We start from the raw sequence: 22977 nt of genomic DNA on the forward strand, positions 1-22977 counted from the left end.
TATTTGCTACAGACAGACAAATACATATTTGTTACAAATACATTGCTTTTAGGCATTGCTATATGATAACAATCTACTTCTGTTTTCAAATTCAGCCAGAACAACTTGAAATAAAAAGATTACTTAAATCTGACATAATTATGAGACTGAACATGTTGGTAGTTGATTTATTTTATTTTATTTATTTATTTATTTGATTTGATTTCTATACCGCCCTACTCCCGAAGGACTCAGGGCGGTGCACAGCCAAACAATAAAATACATACATACAAAATTTAAAAGTGGAATTAAAATCAAATTAAATAGTTTTGGCCCAGACTAATTAAAACCCCAATCAATTTAAAACCTATTTTAAAATTTGAATATATAAAATACTAAAAAATTAAAAAATTAAAAATCTTTTATAAAAGAGGGAGAAAATTAGGCCAGGCCCGCCTGGTGAAATAAAAAGGTCTTTAAGGCGTGGCGGAAGGTGCGCAGATCCGGGATCCTCCGTATCTCTGGGGGGAGCTTGTTCCAGATAGTTGGTGCCCCCACAGAGAAGGCTCTCCCCCTGGGGGCTGCCAGTCAACATTGCTTGGCTGACGGCACCCGGAGGAGGCCCTCTCTATGGGAGTGTACCAGCCGGTGGGAGGCTATTGGTGGTAGTAGGCGGTCCCGCAAGTACCCAGTACCCAGGTCCTGAGCCATGGAGCGCTTTAAAGGTGGTAACCAAAATCTTGAAGCGCACCCGGAAGACCACCGGGAGCCAGTGCAGCTCGCGCAGGAGGGGTGTTACATGGGAATGCCATGTCGCTCCCATTACCACCCGTGCGGCCACACTCTGCGCCAGCTGGAGCCTCCGGGTGCTCCTCAAGGGGAGCCCCATGTAGAGAGCGTTACAACAGTCCAGGCGGGAGGTGACGAGGGCATGAGTGACTGTGCGTAAGGAGTCCCGATCCAGAAAGGGACGCAACTGGCGGATCAGGCGAACCTGATGAAAAATCCTCCCGGTCACGGCCATCAAGTGCTCTTCTAAAGACAGCGGTGAATCCAGGAGGACACCCAAGTTGCGTGCCCTCTCCGTGGGGGCCAATGATTCGCCCCCAATAGTCAGTGATGGCACCAACTGACTATATCGGGATGTCGGAAACCACAGCCACTCGGTCTTGGATGGGTTGAGCCTGAGCCTATTCCTCCCCATCCAGATCCGCACGGCCTCCAGGCACCAGGACATCACTTCAAGGGCATCGTTGGGGTGGTCTGGGGTGGAGATGTACAGCTGGGTGTTGTCAGCATACTGGTGGTACTTCACCCCAAAACCACAGATGATCTCACCCAGCAGCTTCACATAAATGTTGAACAGGAGGGGTGAGAGGACCGACCCTTGCGGCACCCCGCATATGAAGGGCCTCGGGGTCGACCTCTGCCCCCCTGTCAACACAGACTGCAACCGGTCAGAGAGAAAGGAGGAGAACCACTGCAACACAGTGCCTCCCATCCCTAACTCTTCCAACCGGTGCAGCATGATACCATGGTCGATGGTATCAAAAGCCACTGAGAGATCTAACAGGACCAGGACAGAGGAGCACCCCCTGTCCCGAGCCCTCCAGAGATCATCTACCAATGCGACCAATGCCATTTCCGTGCTGTACCCGGGCCTGAAGCCCGACTGGAACGGATCCAGATATGACGTTTCATCCAGGTGCTGGGGGAGCTGTTGCGCAACCACAAAGCGAAGGTTGGAGACCGGACGATAGTTTACTAACATTGCTGGGTCCAGGGAAGGCTTCTTGAGGAGAGGCCTCACCACCACCTCTTTCAAGGTGGCAGGAAAGTCACCCTCACCCAAGGAAGCATTTATAATCCCCTGGAGCCAGCCTCGTGTCACTTCTCAGGCAGCCAGCACTAACCAGGAAGGACATGGGTCCAATAAACAAGTGGTTGCGTTCAGTCTGCCCAGAATCCTGTCCACGTCCTCAGGAGTCACAGGATCAAACTCATCCCAGATAACATTCTCAAGACCTGCCCCAGTCTCTCCCCCTGGGACTACCCAGTTGGAGTCCAAATCTTCCTGAATCTGAGTGATTTTGTCATACAGATACTGAACAAAATCCTCGGCTCTACCCTCCAAGGCGTCCTCCCGCGCTTCCTGGTGGAGCAGGGAGCGGGTCACCCTTAAGAGGGCGGCCGGGCGGTTATCTGATGATGCAATAAGAGCAGCAAAATAGCTACATTTCGCTGCTTTTATTGCCACTAAGTAATTCCTAATATGGGATCTTACTAGTGTCCGGTCAGATTCAGAAAGACTGGCCCTCCAACTACTCTCTAGGTGTCTTTTCCGGCGCTTCAACTCCCTCAGCTCCTCGGTAAACCAAGGAGCCAATTGAGATCAGCGCCGGGTCAGAGGCCGCAAAGGCACGACCCGATCCAGAGCTCCAGCGGCCACCCTATCCCAGGCGGCCACTAGGTCTCCAGTCGAGGCATCTGCCAGAGCCTCAGGAAATGGCCCAAGCTCCATCTGGAATCTGTCAGGTTCCATCAGGCACCTGGGGCAGAACCATCTTACCAGCTCCGCCTCCCTGTGGCGGGGTGCAGCGGTTCGAAGGTTGAGACGAAGGAGAGAGTGGTCTGACCATGACAATGGTTCGGTAACTATATCCCCTATCTCAAGATCCCTCAACCACTGTCCAGAGACAAAAACCAGATCCAGCGTGTTTCCCCCCTTGTGGGTAGGGCCATGAATTAACTGGGTTAGGTCCATAGCTGTCATGGAAGCCATGAACTCCCGAGCCACCTCAGACGTCTCACCCACGGACGGCAGGTTGAAATCCCCCATGACCATAAGCCTAGGGGTATCAACCGCCACTGCGGTTTATTTATGCTTCAGGGAGGAAGATATGCAACAAATAGATTTTTTTATTTATTAAATTTAAATATCTCACCAATAAGGTGACTCTTCACCTTATAAGACTCTACCTCCACCTCATTTGTATTTCCTTGACATCTTTAAATTAAGACAATTTTAATATTACTATTTATTTTAATATTTTATCTCATTGCTTTCACATTGGTGTAGGCCACCTAGTGTCACCTCAAGGAGAGGGAGGTGGCATATAAATAAAATAGAAACAAGCAAACAAAAGTACACATGTTAAGTAATGAGCAATAATAGTTTCATGTTCATAAAACTCATATATTTGAATTTATCCTGAAGATGAAGTGAAGATGTACTTAGATAAGAGTACAGATAGTCCTTGCATACCAACTACTTCTTCAGAGACCTTTGAAAGTTACAAACAGTATTAACAAAGAAGACATAGAACTATTTTTAAAATCAACTATCTTAGATAGTGGCTGTCCCTGCAGTCACATGATTATGATTCAGATGGTTACAGCATCCTATGGTCACATGATCACCATTTACACCTTCTCAGCCAATTTCTGATAAGCAAAGTTAATAAGAAAGCTGGCAGGAAGTCGAAAGTCACAGTCACATGATATTGCATTTAACGATTTGCTAATGCTAATGACTGCAGCTAGAACTGCCATTATAGATAGCATGGTCATGTGACATTGCACTTAATGACAATGCTACTTAGTGATGGTGTTGCCAGTCCCAGTTGTGATCCAATAAATGGTACTACAGGCAATTCTCAACTTATAACTTGTCACTTAATAACTATTGAAAGTTACAACAGCTCAGAAAGGGTGTTTTATGGTCCATGAAGCACTTCTGGCCATAGTAAAATGTCACGCCACTCCAGTCCTCCTGTGGTTATATGATTATGATATGGGTGCCAAACTTCTTATGATCCTTTGATCACCATTTGCAATCTTCTCTGCTGGCTTCCCCAGAAAGTCAAAGGAGAAGTTGGCAGGGAAGATTGCAACATGCTGTCCCTGCCAAAGGATTCCTTTCCTCCATGGACAAGGGGACGGATGTCGTAAATCCTAGAATCAAAACCACGTAAAATATTAATACCACTTTATAAAGCCATGGTAAGACCGCATCTGCAATACTGCATCCAGTTTTAGTCACTACATTACAAAAAAGATGTTGAGATTTTGGAAAAAGTGCAAAGAACAACTAAGATGATTAAAGGCTTGGAGGCTAAAATATTTGAAGAATGGTTGGAGGATTTGGATTTGGCTAGTCTAGAGAAAAGAAAGACTAGAGCAGGAGTCTGCAACCTTAAACACTCAAAGAGCCATTTGGACCTGTTTCCCACAGAAAAGAAAACACTGGGAGCCACAAAACCCTTCCCGTGCCTGACTGTTTCTTGAGTGGCCACAAAACTAGCATATGTAGTTGAATTAAACGTTCTGTTTTCTTCTGAAACTTTTCTTTTCTTGGATTTATCCATGGTTTGTCTACCGGAGGTTGAAAAGCTCAATAAATCACATGCCAGCGGGTGTCGCAGATTGGTGGTTGTGATGCATATTTTGAGTGACAGGGAGCCACAGCAGAGGGGTGAAAGAGCCACATGTGGCTCCAGAGCCACAGGTTGCTGACCCCTGGACTAGAGGGACATATAGCAGTATTCCCTCTGGTATCTGTCAGACCATCTGCAACCAGCAACAGCTCCCCATCGTCCAGTGTGTTCTCACAGGGAGGGCCTACTCAGGGTGCCGTCAGCTAGACAATGTCGGCTGGCGACCCCCAGAGGTAGAGCTTTCTCTGTGGGCGCACCCACCCTTTGGAATCAACTCCCCCGGGGGTTCCGATTGGCCCCTGACCTTTGCACTTTCCACCGTGAACTAAAAACATGGCTGTTTAAATTGCCCAGCCTGGACTGATGGGGTTTTGATTTTTAATGTATTTTAATATACGTTTAATATGTATTTTAACATGCTTCTTACTTGGATTGAGATTGTATATCTTAATTGTTGTGAGCCGCCCTGAGTCCTATGGAGATAGGGTGGCATATAAATCTAATTAAAATAAATAAATAAATAAATTCCAGTATTTGGGAGGCTGCCACAAAGAAGAGGGGGTCAATTTATTTTCCAAAGCATCAGAAGGCAGGACAAGAAACAATGGATGAAAACTAATCAAGGAGAAGAAGAAGAGCCTTGTTAGTACAGTGGTCTAAGGCACCCTGTTATTAAGCTGGTTATTAAGACCAGCTGCCTGCAATTACTGCAGGTTCGAATCTCACCAAGGCTCAAGGTTGACTCAGCCTTCCATCCTTTCTAAGGTAGGTAAATTGAGGACCCAGTTGTGGGGGCAATAAGCTGACTTTGTATAAATATATACAAAAGGATGAAGGCTATTGCTGAGCACATTGTAAGCCGCCCTGAGTCTCCGCAGAAGGGCAGCATATAAATCAAATTTTAAAAAAAAAAAAAAAAAGGAAAGAAGCAACCTGGAATTGAGGAGAAACTTCCTAACAATGAAGACAATTAACCAATGGAACAGCTGGCCTTCAGACCTTATGGGTGCTTCATCATTAGAGATTTTTAAAAAGAGACTGACAGTCACTTTTCTGAAATGGTATAGGAGTCCCTTCCAGCTCTATTCTGATTCAGGTTGCGGAAACAAAACCCAAATCTTCAGGATCCCCAGTTCATTTCTCCAGCCTAGTGCAGAAATTCTTCTCCCCTGCATGTGCATTGAAGAAACAAGGCAGGGATTGTGAAGATCCAAGCTTCATTTCTGTAGCCTGAAAAGGATCCACCCTGTGCATTTAGGGGAGGAGAAAACTCTTGAGAGGGGCAGCAGCTTGCACTCTCAGCTCTAGGAAGGTCAAATCATGTCTGAAATATTGCCAAAAAACCTGCAGGGACCAGTTCAGGCAGTCATCAGAAGTCAACACTGACTTGAAAGGATTCACACCACACCTCATTTAAAAAAATAAGAGCAGGTAGAAAGAGGAGAAAAAAATTCCTAAAACTGAATTCAAGCAAATCAGCCAGCCTTTGGACCCCACCCCCCCAAGATAATATGCATATATCCCCAAGGGAAAAGAAAAAGAAATAACACTGAGTTACCTGTTAGGAATAAAAGGCCAGAGTGTTTTGAACTTAAAATCTGGAAAAGCAAACACATCTGGTGCTGCTCATATCAATGAAGAGTAACTCCAGTTGACCTACAATATTTATATACTAGTGCAAATAACTTATTTTTACCAGTAGCACCTCAGTCAGAAGGGATTACTGAAAATGAATCTGAGGCACCAGAATCCTACTTGAAAAATGTGCTGCACAGCTAGAATAATGAATGTGGTTGATTTCAATTCATGGAAGAAAGTATAGGGACTGCCAGCAAGAGGCACAGACATGGAGAGAAGCTGCATGAGAAGAAACTGAATTCTTGCACACAAGCAAAGTATGGATTCTAAAAGAACTACCAAAAAAAGGGGGGGAAAGCCCTAAGTTATAAGTAGGTTTTTGAAATAAAGACAATTTCACTAGTTAATTATACTTTATGTATTTCAATAAATAACAAGCTAGATTTTTTTCCTACTTCAAAAATGAACTAAGTGCGTTCTAGACAGAGGGAATGATTGGAAATGTGCTGGGCACAAACAAAAATGAAAATTATAATAAGCTGATAGGTGATTGGTGTGCTCCTGCCCTTGCTTATCTCTTCTGCTTATTTTCCTCCCAAAGCAATAGTACTTAGACTTATATACCACTTCATGGTGTTTTACAGCCCTCTCTAAGCAGTTTACAGAGTCAGTATATTGCCCCCAACAATCTGGGTCCTCATTTTACCGACCTGGTAAGGATGAAAGGCTGAGTTAACATTGAGTCTTGTGAGATTCGAACTGCCAAATTGCAGTCAGCCGGCAGTCAGCAGAAGTAGCCTGCAATACTGCACCCTAACCACTGCGCCACCAAGGCTCAGTGGGACTAGATGGTTGGCTGAGAAAATTACTTTATCCATTAGCTACAGAGATGTACAACACACACACCCAACATATGACTGTGTGCTCAGTAAAGTAATAAGTATGCATTGTGCCCATCCAGAAGGAAACTCAACCCTTAATCAGGTGAGCAAGCTTCTCAAATGTAACTCAGGAGCAGAGCTGTGGAGTCGGGAGATAAATGTTCCGACTCCGACTCTGACTCCGACTCCGACTCCGACTCCCCGACTCCGACTCCTCTGTATTAATATGCGAATGTATTTTATACATTCCTTGAAGGAAAGAAAGGCAACATACATGTCATTACCACAGGACTACTGGCTGGGAAGCCAACAGTCTACTGTATTGAACAGTTTAAGCAAAAGACAAACACAATGAAAACAACAAAGTTTTATTAATTTTTTTTTATTAATTTAATTAATCAAGTTGCTGGATAGTAGCAGCAGGCATAAACATCAGGAACAGGAACTTTACCAGTTCAAAAATACAAACCACATTATTTGGTTGTTTTAGAACAAAAACAAAGCTTATCTATATGAACCAAAAACAAAATCTGTAAAACCTAGAAATGGTTTATATTAATCTTGAAATGTAGTTATAGGCTTAGCAAATGCAAATCAATTCAATGTAGAGTTCTAAGGAAGAGAATTGCCTCTGCCAGATCCTCTTTCATAGAGGCTCTTAAGTCAGACTTTATTATTTTTAGGGCTGAAAATAATCTTTCGACACTGACTTGGGTGGGTGGCATTGCAGTAACTATTCTGGCCACATCACTAACGATCTCTGGATAAACAAGGATGGCTTCTTCAACAGTAAGTTTTGATGAGCGATCATACTTTTCAACTTCTTTTAGTGCTTTATAAAACTTCTGTTGGAATTTTTTTATTTGGACATTTACTGGTTCTGTAACGCTTATGCGACGTCGCTTTCCTTTAGCAACTTCCATTTTGTCTAAGAAGGAATCAAAGTCTAATTTTTCGTTTGAAGAAGATGATTCTGAGTTACCACTATTGCTTAAAAGAACTCCATCCTCCTGTGGAGGTATTTCAGGTCGTAATCCCTTCATGCGAACTGCTACATCATAGAGGGCCTTTTTCCCAGTAGCAATCTGTTTACTGTTCAATAAAAGTCGGCTCATTGGGTCGACATAAATAGCCGCTAACAAGATTTCATTTTCCAGCAAAAGACTCTCTCTTTTCATCATTGAAGATGCAATGCCCTCAGCTATTAACCCTCCATTTTTGTTCAGGCGATATAACAGGCTCTTCCATTCCAAGAGGAATTTACCCGGGGTTAGATCATCACATTGCAACCTCTTGGTGACAGTGAAGGGGTGAGAAAGAAGGTTCTCCAGCTCTTTTGTTTGTGTCCACTGGCTTGCAGTTAATGCAAGATTTTCATTGTCCATTTCTTCTATGAAGTCTTTAAGTTCAAGCAAACGCTTCACCATTAAATAAGTGCTTCCCCAGCGAGTTGTTTGATCCAAAATGGCTCCTTTTCCTGCACGTCTTTTCAAAATTGCATCTGTTTTTGGGGCCCTGGCTGCAACAGTTACTTGCCGTAATTTGCCAATTAATGTAGCTGCATGGCAATCTTTTAATCCATCTCTTATGGCAAGTTGCAGTGTATGAACAGCACATCGCATATGATGAATAGTAGCAAGCTTCAATGCTTCTTCAACAAAGTTGTCTAAAAAAATGTCAGCATTCTCTTCAGTTTCTAAACTTTCTCTAATACTTGCAGAGCTGTCTTCCTCTAAGTCTAATATCTGTTTGATACCTTCTTCATCTGCCTTCATCTTCTCAATTGTGCTCAACATGTTAGAAGCGTTATCTGTCACAACACATAAAATCTGTTCCTTTTTAATTTCAAAATCTTCTAGAACACCCTCCACTAACTTCTGAAGGTAATCACTGGTGTGATGTGCCTGAGTGTCCTTTACTCCGAGGATCCGTGTTATTGTTTTGTTATTTTCATCCACAAATCTAACATTAATAGCGAAATAATTGACTCTGTGACGTGTGCATGCATCCATTTTAAGGAAGACAAAACGTCCTTTCATAACTTTCTGTAGTTCTTCCTTTTTACATTTGGCCTCCTCAATTATAAGTTTCCTTATACTTTCTCTTTCCAGAGAAACACCAAGTTTTTTTGCCATTTCTCCATTTAGGCCTAAAAAGGCTGTCTGTGAAAAGAAGGATAGTGGTACTATCACTAGTACATACAGTACAGTGATAGTACAGTGGGAGGATCCAGGAAGGGGCATTTATTATAAAACATGATTTCCCTAGTAGAATCCCATAGTCATGTTTAAAGTTTAAGCTAACAATCAGAGTTTACAAGTTTTTATAGCCTTAGCTGAATGACAGCAGTTTTTCCAATGGTTTACAGCTTCAGTCTTGAACTATTGACCCTCCATTCCCTTCACTTATGCAAGTGTCTCTAGTCCTGCAAAAAACATATTTACTTAATCCCTTATCAGTGAGAGGCTAGGTTACCCATGGGCGCTGCGTTCCCTGTAACAGCAGAACACAACACTATGGAAAGTATAAGTATTGCCACTCCTAATTGTGCGTTGCGTGCCTTATAGTGAAGCACATGAAAAGCATGCTTCTTCACGGTCACTTAACGTGTTCATTTTGCGGTTACGTGAGGCACTGCATGCATTGGTCTTTATTCTTACAGTAGAGAAGTCATTAATTATAACTTTTTGTGAATTGGGACATTTAAACTTGCTTTTTTTAAAATTCCAATCTAAATTTAGTAGGAGTCGGAGTCGGTGCATTGTTTGCCGACTCCGACTCCGACTCCAGGTACCCAAAATTTCCTCCGACTCCGACTCCTCGACTCCGAGTCCGACTCCACAGCACTGCTCAGGAGCTCCTCTTTGCCCATTTTAGATGTTAGATCTGTTTATATTTTAAGATATTATCACGTTATGGTTTTGGGTCAATAATGTTGCTTATTCCTACATTATAATTAATGTTTTTTTTTCCTCTTCCTGTTTCTACTTGCTATTGGAATTTGACATGGATTGATTACCATTTCATTATCTCTGCTGAATGTTGAGTATACTGATTGATCACTATGGCAAATATAGAAGATGGGGCACAACCTTATTTTTACATTGAGTTGTCATTATTACTTTTACTGTTACTGTTTTTATAATTTTGTAAAAATAAGCAAACTATGGTTTGGATCAAAAATAAGTGAACTATGAATATCCTGGGATGCTGTATTTTAGGAATTGAGGCAGGGGTGAAATGCTTCAGGGGTGAAATGATAGGGTGGACCTACTCCTAGTCCCTTCCCTTAAACATTGCAGGAGCCAGGAAGTGTTATTTTTTTCTCCCTGTGGCAGCCCTGCAATATGGAACATTCTTCTCCATGAAGCTCTACTCTCCTAGGCTTATGAAAAGCACTGAAGACCTAGCTTTTCTCTCCAGTGCTGAGATAGGACGAGGAGACTGCATGTCAAAGGCTTAACATGGGGCTAGGATTTTATTTTTAATGCTTATAGTTTTAATGTGGTTTTGTATTGTTTTATGAATTACTGATATTGTTTTAATTCTTGATTGGGAGCCACCAAGAGTTTGGTATATGATGCACACCTTTTAATTTTTTTAAAATAAATACAAATGGGCAGCTATGTACGTGTTTTAGTTATTTATGTAGCCACCTGTCTTACACCAGGTATCTACATAAATGGGTATCTACATAAATGTTTAAATAAATTAATACAATACCTACAGAGGGAAAAGCCTATTTGTAGCTTTCTAAATATGTGCAAACAATAGTGCTTAGGAAACACAAGTAGATGAACTAAACTAATCCTATTTTATTGTAATGCTATATTAACAGAAATTTGCAAGTCTGAAACTACACCTATCCCCCATCTCCTAAAAACAAGAATACAATATTTCTATGGAAGTTCAAACAGTGCTGAGTATAAAAGTTCAAACTTGATGGCAGGGTGTCCTAAATATGTTTCAGGTGTTCTGATCAATGAATATAACAAAGCAGAGATGCTTTGTTTCAAGCAGAGACAGAAATACAGTTATTGTAAACATAAGGTTTGTTTGAGTGAATTAAAGTAGGAAAAACTCAAAAGTTATCAGTGGTGAGAGCTGAGCAGAAGTATTGAAAGGAAGATGCTGAAAATCGCATAGGGCAAGTGCATCACTGGTATATGTTGTTCTAAAGATGTGACATTAGTAGTGTAAACACTTAAAACGGTTTATACAACATTAGTAGTAGTAGTAGGGGAGGGGAGGAAGAGAAAATAATGCAATAGAAAGTTCCAGGATTAGGTTGACCAGTTGGATATGCATTCTTGGAAATTGCTCAGAGAACAAAATGAATAATGTACACCATCCTTGGTTACTTGCTTCCTCTGTATTTTATGGTAACTGAAATGTGGAACAATCAATGTGTTCTGGGTTTTACTTCTTCTGAACAATGGTTGATTGGAAAAGGTCCATAAGATAGTTTGTTCTGGGGCAGAAACACTCCTAAAGTTATTGACAATAACTAGTATGAAAGTAGGAAGTAGAAAGTAGAAAGTTAAGAGAATAGAAGGCACTTTCCCCATCTATTGCTTAGAGTGTTAATAATATGAGTAACTGCCTGTTGAGTATATGTCATCAGTTTATGCTTGACATAATTGTGCACTTTCCAGTCAGGGAACAAGTTCATTCACTCAAGAGATTGAAATGGAAACAGCTAGACCACTAAGTAAATAAAAATGAGATTCCCTAGAAAGTGAAAGCCATTCAGACAGAAAAGTGCTTCCCTTTGTCAATCAATCAGACAATACAAAAGTCTTACAGTCATATACTATACACTCTTATAATGAAAATTTATACAGAATATTGCTTTGGATTTTTGAATAGGGAAAGAGGGGAAGTAGGACTAAAATTACAAAATTGGGATTTTAAAAAAATTGTATCTATCCACATATGCCAAGATATGTGGTTTTCCAGAAGTCCAGCCACAAATAAGGTCTCAGAATTATCTTGACTTTCTGCAAATATAATTAGGAATCCATTGAAAGTTATCACTTTGTCAATACAGAGACTACATTTTTTCAGAAGTATATTTCTATAGCTAGACTTGCTCAATCAACTATGTTTAATTTGGCAAAACAATGAAACTCGGGCACTAGACTATTAAATATCAGTAGATAGAAAGGTCTGTGGAATATTTGCTAGAATGCCCAAATCTGTCTTTTAAAAAGCTGAATGTAAATGCAAAAAGGTTTAAAAATAATCTGTTTTTATTTATACCATTTTGAGACAGACAACTAAAATCAACCAAATCATCGTATACTTTTTTAAGAAATAAAATTCCTTATATCATGTCAGAAGTATTTTTGTTTCAAGCTAACAAAAAGAAATCCGAGTATTTTGTTTGCTTGACTGTTGGAAAATATGTATATTTTGTGTAGCCTCCAGCTAAGAGAATGCTTTATACATCTCAGTTAATTGAATTATTATCGTTTAAAACATTTCCACCATAACTTCAAGCTTAATGTTCTTGGAGGTATCCCACTGATATGATTAGTCCTTAAAAATAGACAGTGGAATTCTGCAATTTCAGGGAAATAATTTACTAATGAAGTAACTCAGTAAACGTTATCTGCTAAAGCCACTGTTTAAAATAATATATTTAAATTAGAGACACAGCTTATATGACAAATAGAAATAAGGCCCAAACTAGATATTATACAGAACAATTGAGCTTTATAATATCCGGCATTTAAAATGTGATCACAGCTTATAAGTCTCTGTAAAAGAAAATAACTGTTTTAACATAACATTTCACAATTTTCCAACTCATTCTGGATTTAAAATAGAAAATACCCAATAGGTTTTATAACGCCTAGCTTGGTCTTATTTACACTAGTTGCATCAACACTCTTCCTTTTGCTGAATCCCAGGGAGACAAAAATTTCATGCCAGAGGCTGGAGATTCACACAGATAGAAAAGCTGCTGATTGTATTTTACTATTTGCTTTCTTCCAGTAATGCTTTGCCAACAAAAATAATGAGCATGTAAGAATAATGTACAATGCTTTAACTTCTAAGTTTTCTCTATATTTTTCTATTTGACAATGTTCTGGCATTAATATATTTGAGTCTGCAAGTCTGTCCAGACAACATAACATCATTTCCAATCCAGATGTCTATATAAATCTATTCAATGTTACTCATGTGTAAGACAATAATCAAGCTTAACTATATGTGGCTTCAGTCTCTCTTCAGGTTTTCTGGTACAGAACAATAAAATTGGTAAGGATAAAAATATAAACAATAAAGCCAACACAGATATCCCCATATCCTTTCTGTACTCAGACTTTTGAACATATTGTATATTCTTATATAAGACACATCCAGGGGTGAAATGCTCTAAAGTCTGATACGGTTCGCTTAGCTACTGGTTTGCTTCACACGCGCATGCGCGGTGCATGCCAAACGTGCGTTTCACATGCATGTGCACCACAGGCACTACTGCACAGCGCTGAAAAAGGAGGACTAAGAAGCCTTTTCTGAGTCTGCAAAGGTAAGAACAGCAAGGGGGGAGAACAGCTTTGCCATGCAATTTATATTCACTAGAAAGCAGGATTTCTACTTTCCTGCTTTCTAACGAATATAAATCGCGTGGCACAGCTGATCGTCACACAGCTGATCATTGGAAATACCAGTTTGCCGAACCAATAGCATTTTTTTACTACCTGTTCACCCAAACCGGTAGTATTTTTTTTACTACTTACTACCTGTTCACCCGAAGCAGTAGTATTTTTTTTACTACCTGTTCACCCGAAGCAGTAGTTTTTACTACTGGTTCGGGTGAACCAGTCCAAACCAGTAGCATTTCACCCCTGGACACATCCAATGCTTTGGTTCATTGCAGGGTGAGTTTATAGTATGTGGACAAATCCATTGGCTTGGAAAGTAGACTCAAGGTTCGAAACTCCAGCTTCTATAAAATAGAGTGACTATAACAGAATAAATGTTCTTTGAAAGTGCTTGTTGTATACTACTTGCAATATGCCATATCGGCCAAAATGTGCCAGTAATTAACAATACTGTCTTTATTATTAGCAGGGACTGCTGCATAGTAGCAATTCAATCTACATCTTCTCTATCATCACTAGAAACATTTATGTAGAAGTCTCAATTGACAAAGGCCATGATAGCCATTGAAGATCAGTATCAATGGATACATCAGGTAATGATTATGAAATACTGAGCACACTGACTTATAATTTAGAGAAATAAGTGTTACAAGATGAAGTAAAGAAGAAAGAAAACTAGGCATGTTGTGTGTCTATGAAATGAAAAGAAAGGGGAAAGATGAATGAGTGTGATCTGATTTCCCAGAATGCGGTTGATGAATATGTGCAGGGAAGTGAAGCTATAGACTTAATTATGAATGAAAGGGCTAAAACAATAGTTGGTGTTATTGAAGGCTGAGGGTGCATATGAAAGTAGGAACCAGCAACTAGCCTAATGATAGTTGCCATGTTACACTGCAGGGAATGGTGATAATGGATGAATTAAAAATGACTTTGGGGGAAATTACGGGACACTCTGAATGACTGCAATCCATGTCTGTTAAGTGACCTGAATAGATGGATGGAAATGAGAAAAAAGAGTGGTGGAGTCATTTAAGGATCCAAGAATTAATGGGAACGATTCTGTTTGTTAAGCATATCCTTAGGAAAAAAAAATATCAGTTTACTTGAATATGTAGTATAAGCATAAGTCTATACAAACACGGGCAAAGGAATGAACACTAGTCTAAAAGCACGATTTGTTTGACCATTTATGATGAAAGGGTGATTAGAGATTCTGAATGCAAGACAGAACATTTTGGTAGTGCCAAAAGTAGATCTTGGGGGAAAAGCAAATCAGACATGGGAAAAAGAAGAAAAAAAAAAAGAGAGAGAAAGAGTAAAACAGAACAAAGGCAGAAAGAAGTAATTTGTGTCCTGAATGAAAAAGTATTAGGAAACAGATTGATTTTCTAAAAAGAATGAAATGCGTAAGAAAAAACAGGTGTTAAATCTGCCCGTTGTAGAGTGAAATGAAGCACACCTAAATCTTTCTTAAATACTGAGAGTAAAACAAAGAAGGAAACAAATGAACACCAGAAAAAATATGATGAAAAATAAAAAAAAACTAGGATCGAGTCATTGGAGATACAGGAAGGCATCTATTTCTCCCAGTATATATGCTTCTTCACATAACTTCATTATTTCTTTCCCGAAGTATTTAAGTTCCACAATATTTTCCAAGTAATAAAAATACTTTAGGTTACAATTTGCTAGTTTAAAACATTCTATCAGTAATGGAAGTGTTACATTTAAGTTCACAGTCTAAAGAAGATATATAATGCCACTACAGAAAGCCTAATGCCAGTTTGTTAAAAAGTATTTCTGCAGTGAAGTAGGTCCTCAGCTAGAAACAGCAGACACAGCCTTCATCTATTATTTATGCTGCTTTGTGCCTATGTCAGCTCCTGATTAATAATTGATTTTAATCTCATTATGGCAGATTTTATTACAGTCTAATTTAATTAAACGGTGAATTGCCTCCCAGATGCCACCACTTGTACCATCTTTTAAATAAAGCTGATACAACACAGATTTGATTGCAGTTTCATCCCAAGTAAAAACAGCATAGAACCAAATTGACTCAAACGTTTTGTATTGATATACGCAATGGATCCACTGTTTCTTAAATATCAAATTGAAGACACAGAGGTTTTGATGTGCAAAAATACATTTCAATTCACAGGCTCAGTGAAGTAATAGCTTCTATCACTCTCAATTCCAAATATCTGGATTATAAACCACTTTTTCCCCAAAGAAAACTTTAAGGAAAAGACAAAAGATTTAATATATGAACATGGTGTTAAGCTTTTATATGAAGATTGTTTCAGGCTTAGGATGGTAATGGAAGGTTACAAGCTTAATTAGATAGTACTTTGCCATGTGTTAAGATCTCAAGTTACATAAAGGCATTCTGAGATAAAGAAGCAATGAAAAGACTTCCTTTGAAGCTATAAATATCAGTCTTCAGCCTTGCCTGACTTTAGCACAAGAAAATTATGTGAATTCTCATCAAACAAAACAATATGTATGCAGTCATTACATTATTTTTAAATTTTTCTTAAAATTTCAAGCTTCACCAATATTACACACACACACACACACACACACACACACACACACACACTTATTTCAATTTAACTATTTTATGCAGGGTTTGTAAAGCATTGATGTGAAGCTTTACTGTACATGTAGAGAGTTGTGGTATTTACAGCAATGATCAGTTCTAGCTTTTCTACACTATTGAATTCATCATTATTACTATCCCTTGTTGACAGAAAATGCTGTTCTAAGCTGAGCAGCAATTCATTTCCTGATAATCAAGTTAGTTGTCAATTCATGGTGTGGGTAACTTCATATGATAAATATCATACTTATCAAAGTTTCAAGTAGTAAAAATGTTACTGTGGTAGATCTGTGAAGTGTCTAGATACCCAAATGATTGTTACGCTGATTACCTTAATGCAGTTGACAAATGAGCTACTTTTGATAAAAGGAGAACTACTGTTGTAACCACTATCTGGGCACATTCCTTAAAAACAAATAAAAACCAAACAAATGTATCCTATTCTATCTTGTCCTATCATATTCCAGCAACATGTACTACAAGTATAAAATTATTTTGAATTTGCCATTAACACGTTCTTTACAGCATAATTCTATACATGTCTACCTACAATTAAATTGTACTGAGTTTTAAAAAAACCAACATGCACAAATTTGGTGTTTAAGGGATTACAACCTTAATCAAAATTTTTATATTAAGTTACAGGACACTAATTTGTCTTGAGAACTGTTCTATGAATTAAGTTTCTGTTCAAACATTGAGATACCAATTACGAATCCCAAAACACTTATATCTAAAATTAAACCTCCAACTTCAACACGTAATCCTACATATTGATTGCCTACTAGTTTCCACAGTTTTCATCACATATATAGACTTCCTGCAAACCCCCAAAAGAAAAAAAAATGGGAAGGGAAAAAAAGAAAAGGAAAAAGAATTAGCAAAAAGAAAAAGCTGTAAAAAAAGAAAAAAACATTGGACAAATGATTTTAATGTTTTATGGCTTCTCCAGAATAATTAATTTCATTAGAAGGCTCCAATTACTCTATATTATTATGAGAAATGAAAAAGAAATACAACTTCAACCATGCATTTTTAAAAATAAATTCTTATGTTCACATTCAAGCCTATTTTTGTATGTTGTACGCTAAAATATACGTTCTTTGCTGTTGTAAAGAAAACCAGGCAGTTTTTAAAAGAATACAGTTAGGGATATTTTTAGATGGGGAATATAACCCAAAATTATTCCCTATTTTATTTAACTGAAATCCTCACATCCTCTTAGAAAAGAATAGCCCCACATACTCTTAGAAAAAGAAGTGCTTATATCTTTCTAAATATAAATTTCGCATTATTAAGGTTCTGCTCACCCTTTTAAAAGATGCGCTGATAGTATTTACCTTTATGGCTTGTTTTATTTTAATCACTTAAAAATGTCACTTAGATAATATTTTAAAATTAGAAATCCTTTTATTATTCATAATCTAATATGAATTATCCATAATACTCTTGGATCAGAAAGGAATGTCCCTTATCAAATGATATGCTATGTCCACCAACATCGTCCATTAAATTGCCATGATAACTAAGGCAGCCAGATCTACATTTGGCTGAAAAATTAAGTGTATCCCAACTAGGTTCCTAAAATAAAAAGTATCACATTGGCCTATAGCAGTGGACTCCAGCCTTTCCGGCTTGGTAGACAGTCGGAGGTGGAGGCAGTGGGGAGGAGAGGGGATGGTTTTGTGCACATGCGCAGCTTTCACAAATGCAGCTGAATGCACGCATATACACACACACTCACCCACCACTTCCATGGCCCAGTTCTGAATAGGCTTCAGATTCTTGTGATTTTTAATTCAAAGCATTCTTATAGCAATACAGTAATTATTTCTTCAAAGCAATGCATGAAAAGCTTACAAATCTTTTGCAAAAGAAGAAACATTCACCAACATTTACAATCATGTATTAAATAATTACATACTGCAGTGCACATGCATATATGCTTTCCTTTTGTAATGCTACATGAAGAAAAAGCTGTCTCATAGATACCTAGAATTATATTATTGGTGTGTTAGTTGCAGCTTAATATCAATATTTATTCTTGAACCAGAAGGTATAAAGTTGACATACATTTGATAATTAGTTTACAGTAAGTAAAAATGGGAAAGACTATGATTTACAGTGCAACCTCTTAGTGTGTATATTAAAGATTTCCAGCTAAATTCCTTATATATCAAATTGGAAAGACTTTTAGTAACAATATTATGAAATTCTTTCTAGATGTTAAAGATATGCTGGGTAATCCTTCTTTCATCTACAGTAAAAGAAATAAAAAATGTACAAATTAAAAATGAGCTGTGATTATGGTCGTAAATCATGGTAGTTGTTAAGTGGGTCACCATGTAATTGTATACAATTTTGCAACATTTTTTTGCGGATGTGGTGGACATTAAGCGAAGCTGATTTCACCAATGGGCATTTTTTGCTAGAAATTGGAAGTAAATGCTGGAAATAGGCAAAAAATGTTGAAAATCTTGGCCACATAACTACAGGACAATGCAAATGTAAGGCAAATGCCAATTGTCCAAAATGTGGTTATGTGACCGTAGAGGGGCAAATCTGGATTTCTTGGATCATGCAGAGTCTACCAGCATTGAATCTCTGATTATCAGAGTCCAGATGTGATAGGTGGGACATGACATCAGAATGGATGACTGGTGTATGGTCCATGAGTGTACTGGAGTCCAGAAAGAGACTTTTGAGTTCGACCACAGAAATGCTACAAAGATACTGTGAAAGAAACCTTGTGCTACTATGACATCCAGCCAAGAAAACTAGAAACTGCAACTCCTCTGCTATAACAGCCCCACTAGCTTTGAAGACAGACATAATCAAAAACTAATAGAAAACCATGAGTGCTGTCACAGAATGACACCCTCAATTACTACAACAATGGACTTCCAATGCTCCAGCTGTGCTAGGTTCTGCACTTCTAGATTGGAACTGTAAAGCCACCTCCATGTTCAAAGATAAATTGCATAAGTGTGTCTTCTTTGAACCTGAAGGACTACCATGAATATACTGTACCTATACTTTAAATTTGGCTACTACAGATACATTTTCTGCAGTTTCTCCAAATTTGCATTGAATGAGATCATACATAACATGGATTGATTTAATATGTTAGTAAACATATTAAAGAAGTTGAAAATTAAAACTGCTACTTTTAACATTCTAATGATTGTTGAACCTTGAAAAATAGTTTTGCCTTCAATAAACATATACACATCTTAAGGGATGGGCTGCTTTTCTCCTACCATCCCACCATTTTTTAAAGAAAAAGTGTGGCTGTGTTTTCTAGGGGTTTGGGATTAAGCCTAAATCAGCTTTTGACAGGGATGGGAGGGCGGGGATGGGTCTGAGCATTTACTAAAAGTATATTAATCCTAGAAGGTGAATGTTTTAATTTTAAGGGTTTTTTTATTTTATAAAAGAAAAAACAAAAGCTACAAAAACTATATTTTACCACAATTTAATCAACATTATTTTCTGGGAGAGGTTGAAGCATTGCAGGAAGGAAGGAAAGAGCTTTCATGGAGCCTATGAGCTGCCCATTTTGTCAGACTACAATTCTGAATTGCACTTGCAATGTGCCCAAAACTTGAATAAAGATATTGCACATCATATATAGTCCCTAAACCAATCCATTAAATCCATAGTTCCGCCTAGAACTATTGGTTATTATAATTATCTTACTGACTACTATTAAACTGCATAGTCTTTTAAAGCTTGATAATGTTAATTATTAATTCTGAGAACTATTTAGCTGAATAATTATTTCCATAACAGAATTAAAGAGTATTTAATTCAAAACCAAAAGCATCTCCAAAATAAAGAGATGTATATGAGGATATCCTATACTACATTCAAGCAGTCCAACTTCTGGTTAAATATATTATTGTAGCAGTAGTAGTAGCAGCAGTAGTAGTAGTAAGAGGAGGAGGAGGAGAAAGTGAAGTATTTGGACAGGAATACAGTCAGCAAATATAGCAATAATACAAAAACTTTGTCCATTTTGTTACAATGTGCTGGTAGTCCTCAATTGAGGACCAAACCATCATTGAGCCCAAAATTTCCATTGCTAAGCAAGGCAGTTATTAAATAAATTGTGGTCATTTATTTATTTATTTATTTATTTATTTATTTATTTATTTATTTATTTATCCATCCAAAGGTGTTAAGCAAATCATTGCAGTTATCCGATGAATCATGTGGTCTTTAAGTGAATCTGGCTTCTCCCATTGACTTTGCTTGTCAGAAGTCAGTAGGGAAGTTACAAATGACGATCACATGATCCTGGGACCTGGCAACTGTCAGAAATACATGCCAGTTGCCAATTACACAAATTTTGACCACATGACCACAGGGAGGATCCAATGGGCATAAATGTAAAAATATGATCATATGTCACATTTTTCAGTGCCATTGTAATTTACTAAACAAATGGTTGTAAGTCAAGGACTAAGTATGGAATATAATCTATCTATGTTATAAAAACACAAATGCTGACAGAAGTACACATTCTTATATACAGCTGAAAAATATCATTGAGCATATGGATTTCTACTCTGCTATGAAAATTGCATCTGTCAATAGTACAGTTCTGTAATTCTCCCCATCTATTCTGCAAGGCTATGGAACCTTCCATGGGGAGACACAGAGGAGTGAAAAGTGAAATGAAAAGTCCGGCTGTTTGAGCAATTTTCTCACATAATGTTGGACCTATCCCATTAAAAATAAATGTGTGACAATTTAGCCAAATATTTACTTACTGACTGTTCATTTAAATCCTGAGTATCTTCCATGGAGGTTACTCACTTTTCTTCCACAAAGAGAAGCAACTGAGAAGTAACTGGATGTCCTAATTTTAAAAACAACAAGACAAAGTATTACTTTGTTTCTACAGTTGTACATATATATATATACAACTACATATTAGAAACTAGGTTCTATTCCTATACATTCATTTGTTCATAGCTGAAAGAAAAGCATCATTTTAAGTACAGCAACTGACATCAATAGTAGAAGGTTCACATGTTATTTACCACTATTTTTTTTTTCATTTTTACCATATCTTCCTTCAAATCATTGTTTGTTGATAGAAATAGAAAACTGTATCAAAATTTTGAGAATTTATCTGCATTTACTATTTTTGGTAATAACTCCATGTGAAATGTAAATCAAATTCCAGTTTTCATATGCAAATGAGTCTTTTGATAGAATGATAGAAAAATCATTCTAGAATCAATCAGCAAAAGCATTAGCTAAGAATCAGTACTAAATAAGCTTAAAATTTGATGAATCCCTATCTGAACATAGAAAAGGTTATAGAAATATCAAATACAACATTTTAAATTTGTGATCCAGATCTTAGAAATGTAAGTTAGCAGTTTCATTTAAAAGAATTACTTGGATTGCTAATATTCATATCTAAAAAGGAAGATAATCTACTTTAATAGCCAATTCATGAAAGCAAGATGAGAATGACACTTCAGTTAATTAGAATATAACTTCATGTACATGGTAAGTAACACATCTTTCCTGCAATAACTTGCCAAGTAGTACCTTTTATTACAACATGGAATAATTCCTCATGAAATCATTTTTAAGTTCATACATGAAATTTTACTCTCTTAGAGATGGGTTTATTGTTGATATATTTGTATACTGCTTTATTCCAAAATGACTCCATGCAGTTTATAATAAAGTAAACATATTCACTAATAACTACACAACCTATCAAAATGGAAATAACCAATATTTTCATGATGGCATGAGGCATAATTAAACTTGACCATAGGACCTCTGAAAAAGTATGTTTTTACTGCCTTTCTGAAGGATAGGTTACTCCAAAGGATTTTAAAACCAGGGAACGTCATGATAATATGGTTACAAGTTGCATCTGTTTTCATGAAACATGCCTAAAAGTGTACTACTAGACAATAAAGCTGCTCCCCATAGCAGGCCTTAGTCGACAAAGCATTCAACCTAGCATTCTAAATTGGCTGAAAATTCAATACCGTGTAGAAAACATTAGAATAGGCCAAATGATTGTCAGATTTGAGAAGTTCGGAATTATGTACAATTGACAGAGTGCAAATGCAATCATGTTTTCAAAATTGGAAATTTAAATAGAAAGATTCTTGTATATTTAAATAAAGTTTATTTTTATTGGCATACTAAAGGCATTGAACTCTAAAACTGAAAATGTCTTCTAGTGAAGTCATTCCACCCTTTTTCACCCCTTCAGCCATAGCACCAACAATAAGGTCAGTCCCATTCTTTGAAATCACTTGAGCAGAATAGATTGAAGCAGCTATAAGCGAATGAGTCCAAGTCACATCTTAACCAAGTAAAATCATTGGTCACATAAAAGTGACTCACTAGAATTTATCTTATAACCTTGCAATGTATTACAAGGTGAATAAAATAGCTTCTTTTTAATAATTATCCCCAAAATGAAATTAAAATGGATCCAGAAGATATGCTTTATCTATTTTAATTTATCAACAGCTAAAATGCCACCAAAGATAAGATTTTTTGCTCTCAGAAAACATCAACAAAGCAATTAGATCATTTGAACAAAAACAGAAATGAGTGTTATTTCTCCAGCACAATCACTATCAAGCAGCTGTCCTTTAGAAGCAGGGGTGAGTTCTAAATTTTTTTACTACCGGTTCTGTGGGTGTGACTTATTTTGTGGGCGTGGCTTGATGGTCATGTGACAATTCTTTAGGATTTAGCAGAGGTACTGGTCTACCAGGCTTTTAACTGCTTGCAGAGCTGTACCGGTCAACTCATTTGTTTTTGGAGGCACCGGTCTACTCATTTGTTTTTGGAGGCACCGATCTACTCATTTGTTTTTGGAGGCATCGGTCTAC

The 22977-nt window shown here is 37.8% G+C and overlaps 1 protein-coding gene across 2 annotated transcripts in view; it reads right to left on the reverse strand.

Moving 5' to 3' along the window:
* Nucleotides 1-22977, reverse strand: part of EYA4 (EYA transcriptional coactivator and phosphatase 4) — a 109140-nt gene that overhangs the window by 75087 nt on the left and 11076 nt on the right. For both annotated transcript variants that reach the window (XM_070952510.1, XM_070952517.1), the window contains exon 2: nt 20869-20957. In XM_070952510.1, coding sequence (XP_070808611.1) covers nt 20869-20901 — 33 coding nt within the window. In that variant the 5' untranslated portion in view covers nt 20902-20957. The remainder of the gene's footprint in view (nt 1-20868; nt 20958-22977) is intronic.

This window comes from Pituophis catenifer, unplaced genomic scaffold, assembly GCF_029215685.1.
Source record: "Pituophis catenifer annectens isolate HBS135680 unplaced genomic scaffold, rPitCat1.0.hap2 SCAF_1, whole genome shotgun sequence".
In the NCBI taxonomy this organism is placed as follows: domain Eukaryota; kingdom Metazoa; phylum Chordata; class Lepidosauria; order Squamata; family Colubridae; genus Pituophis; species Pituophis catenifer.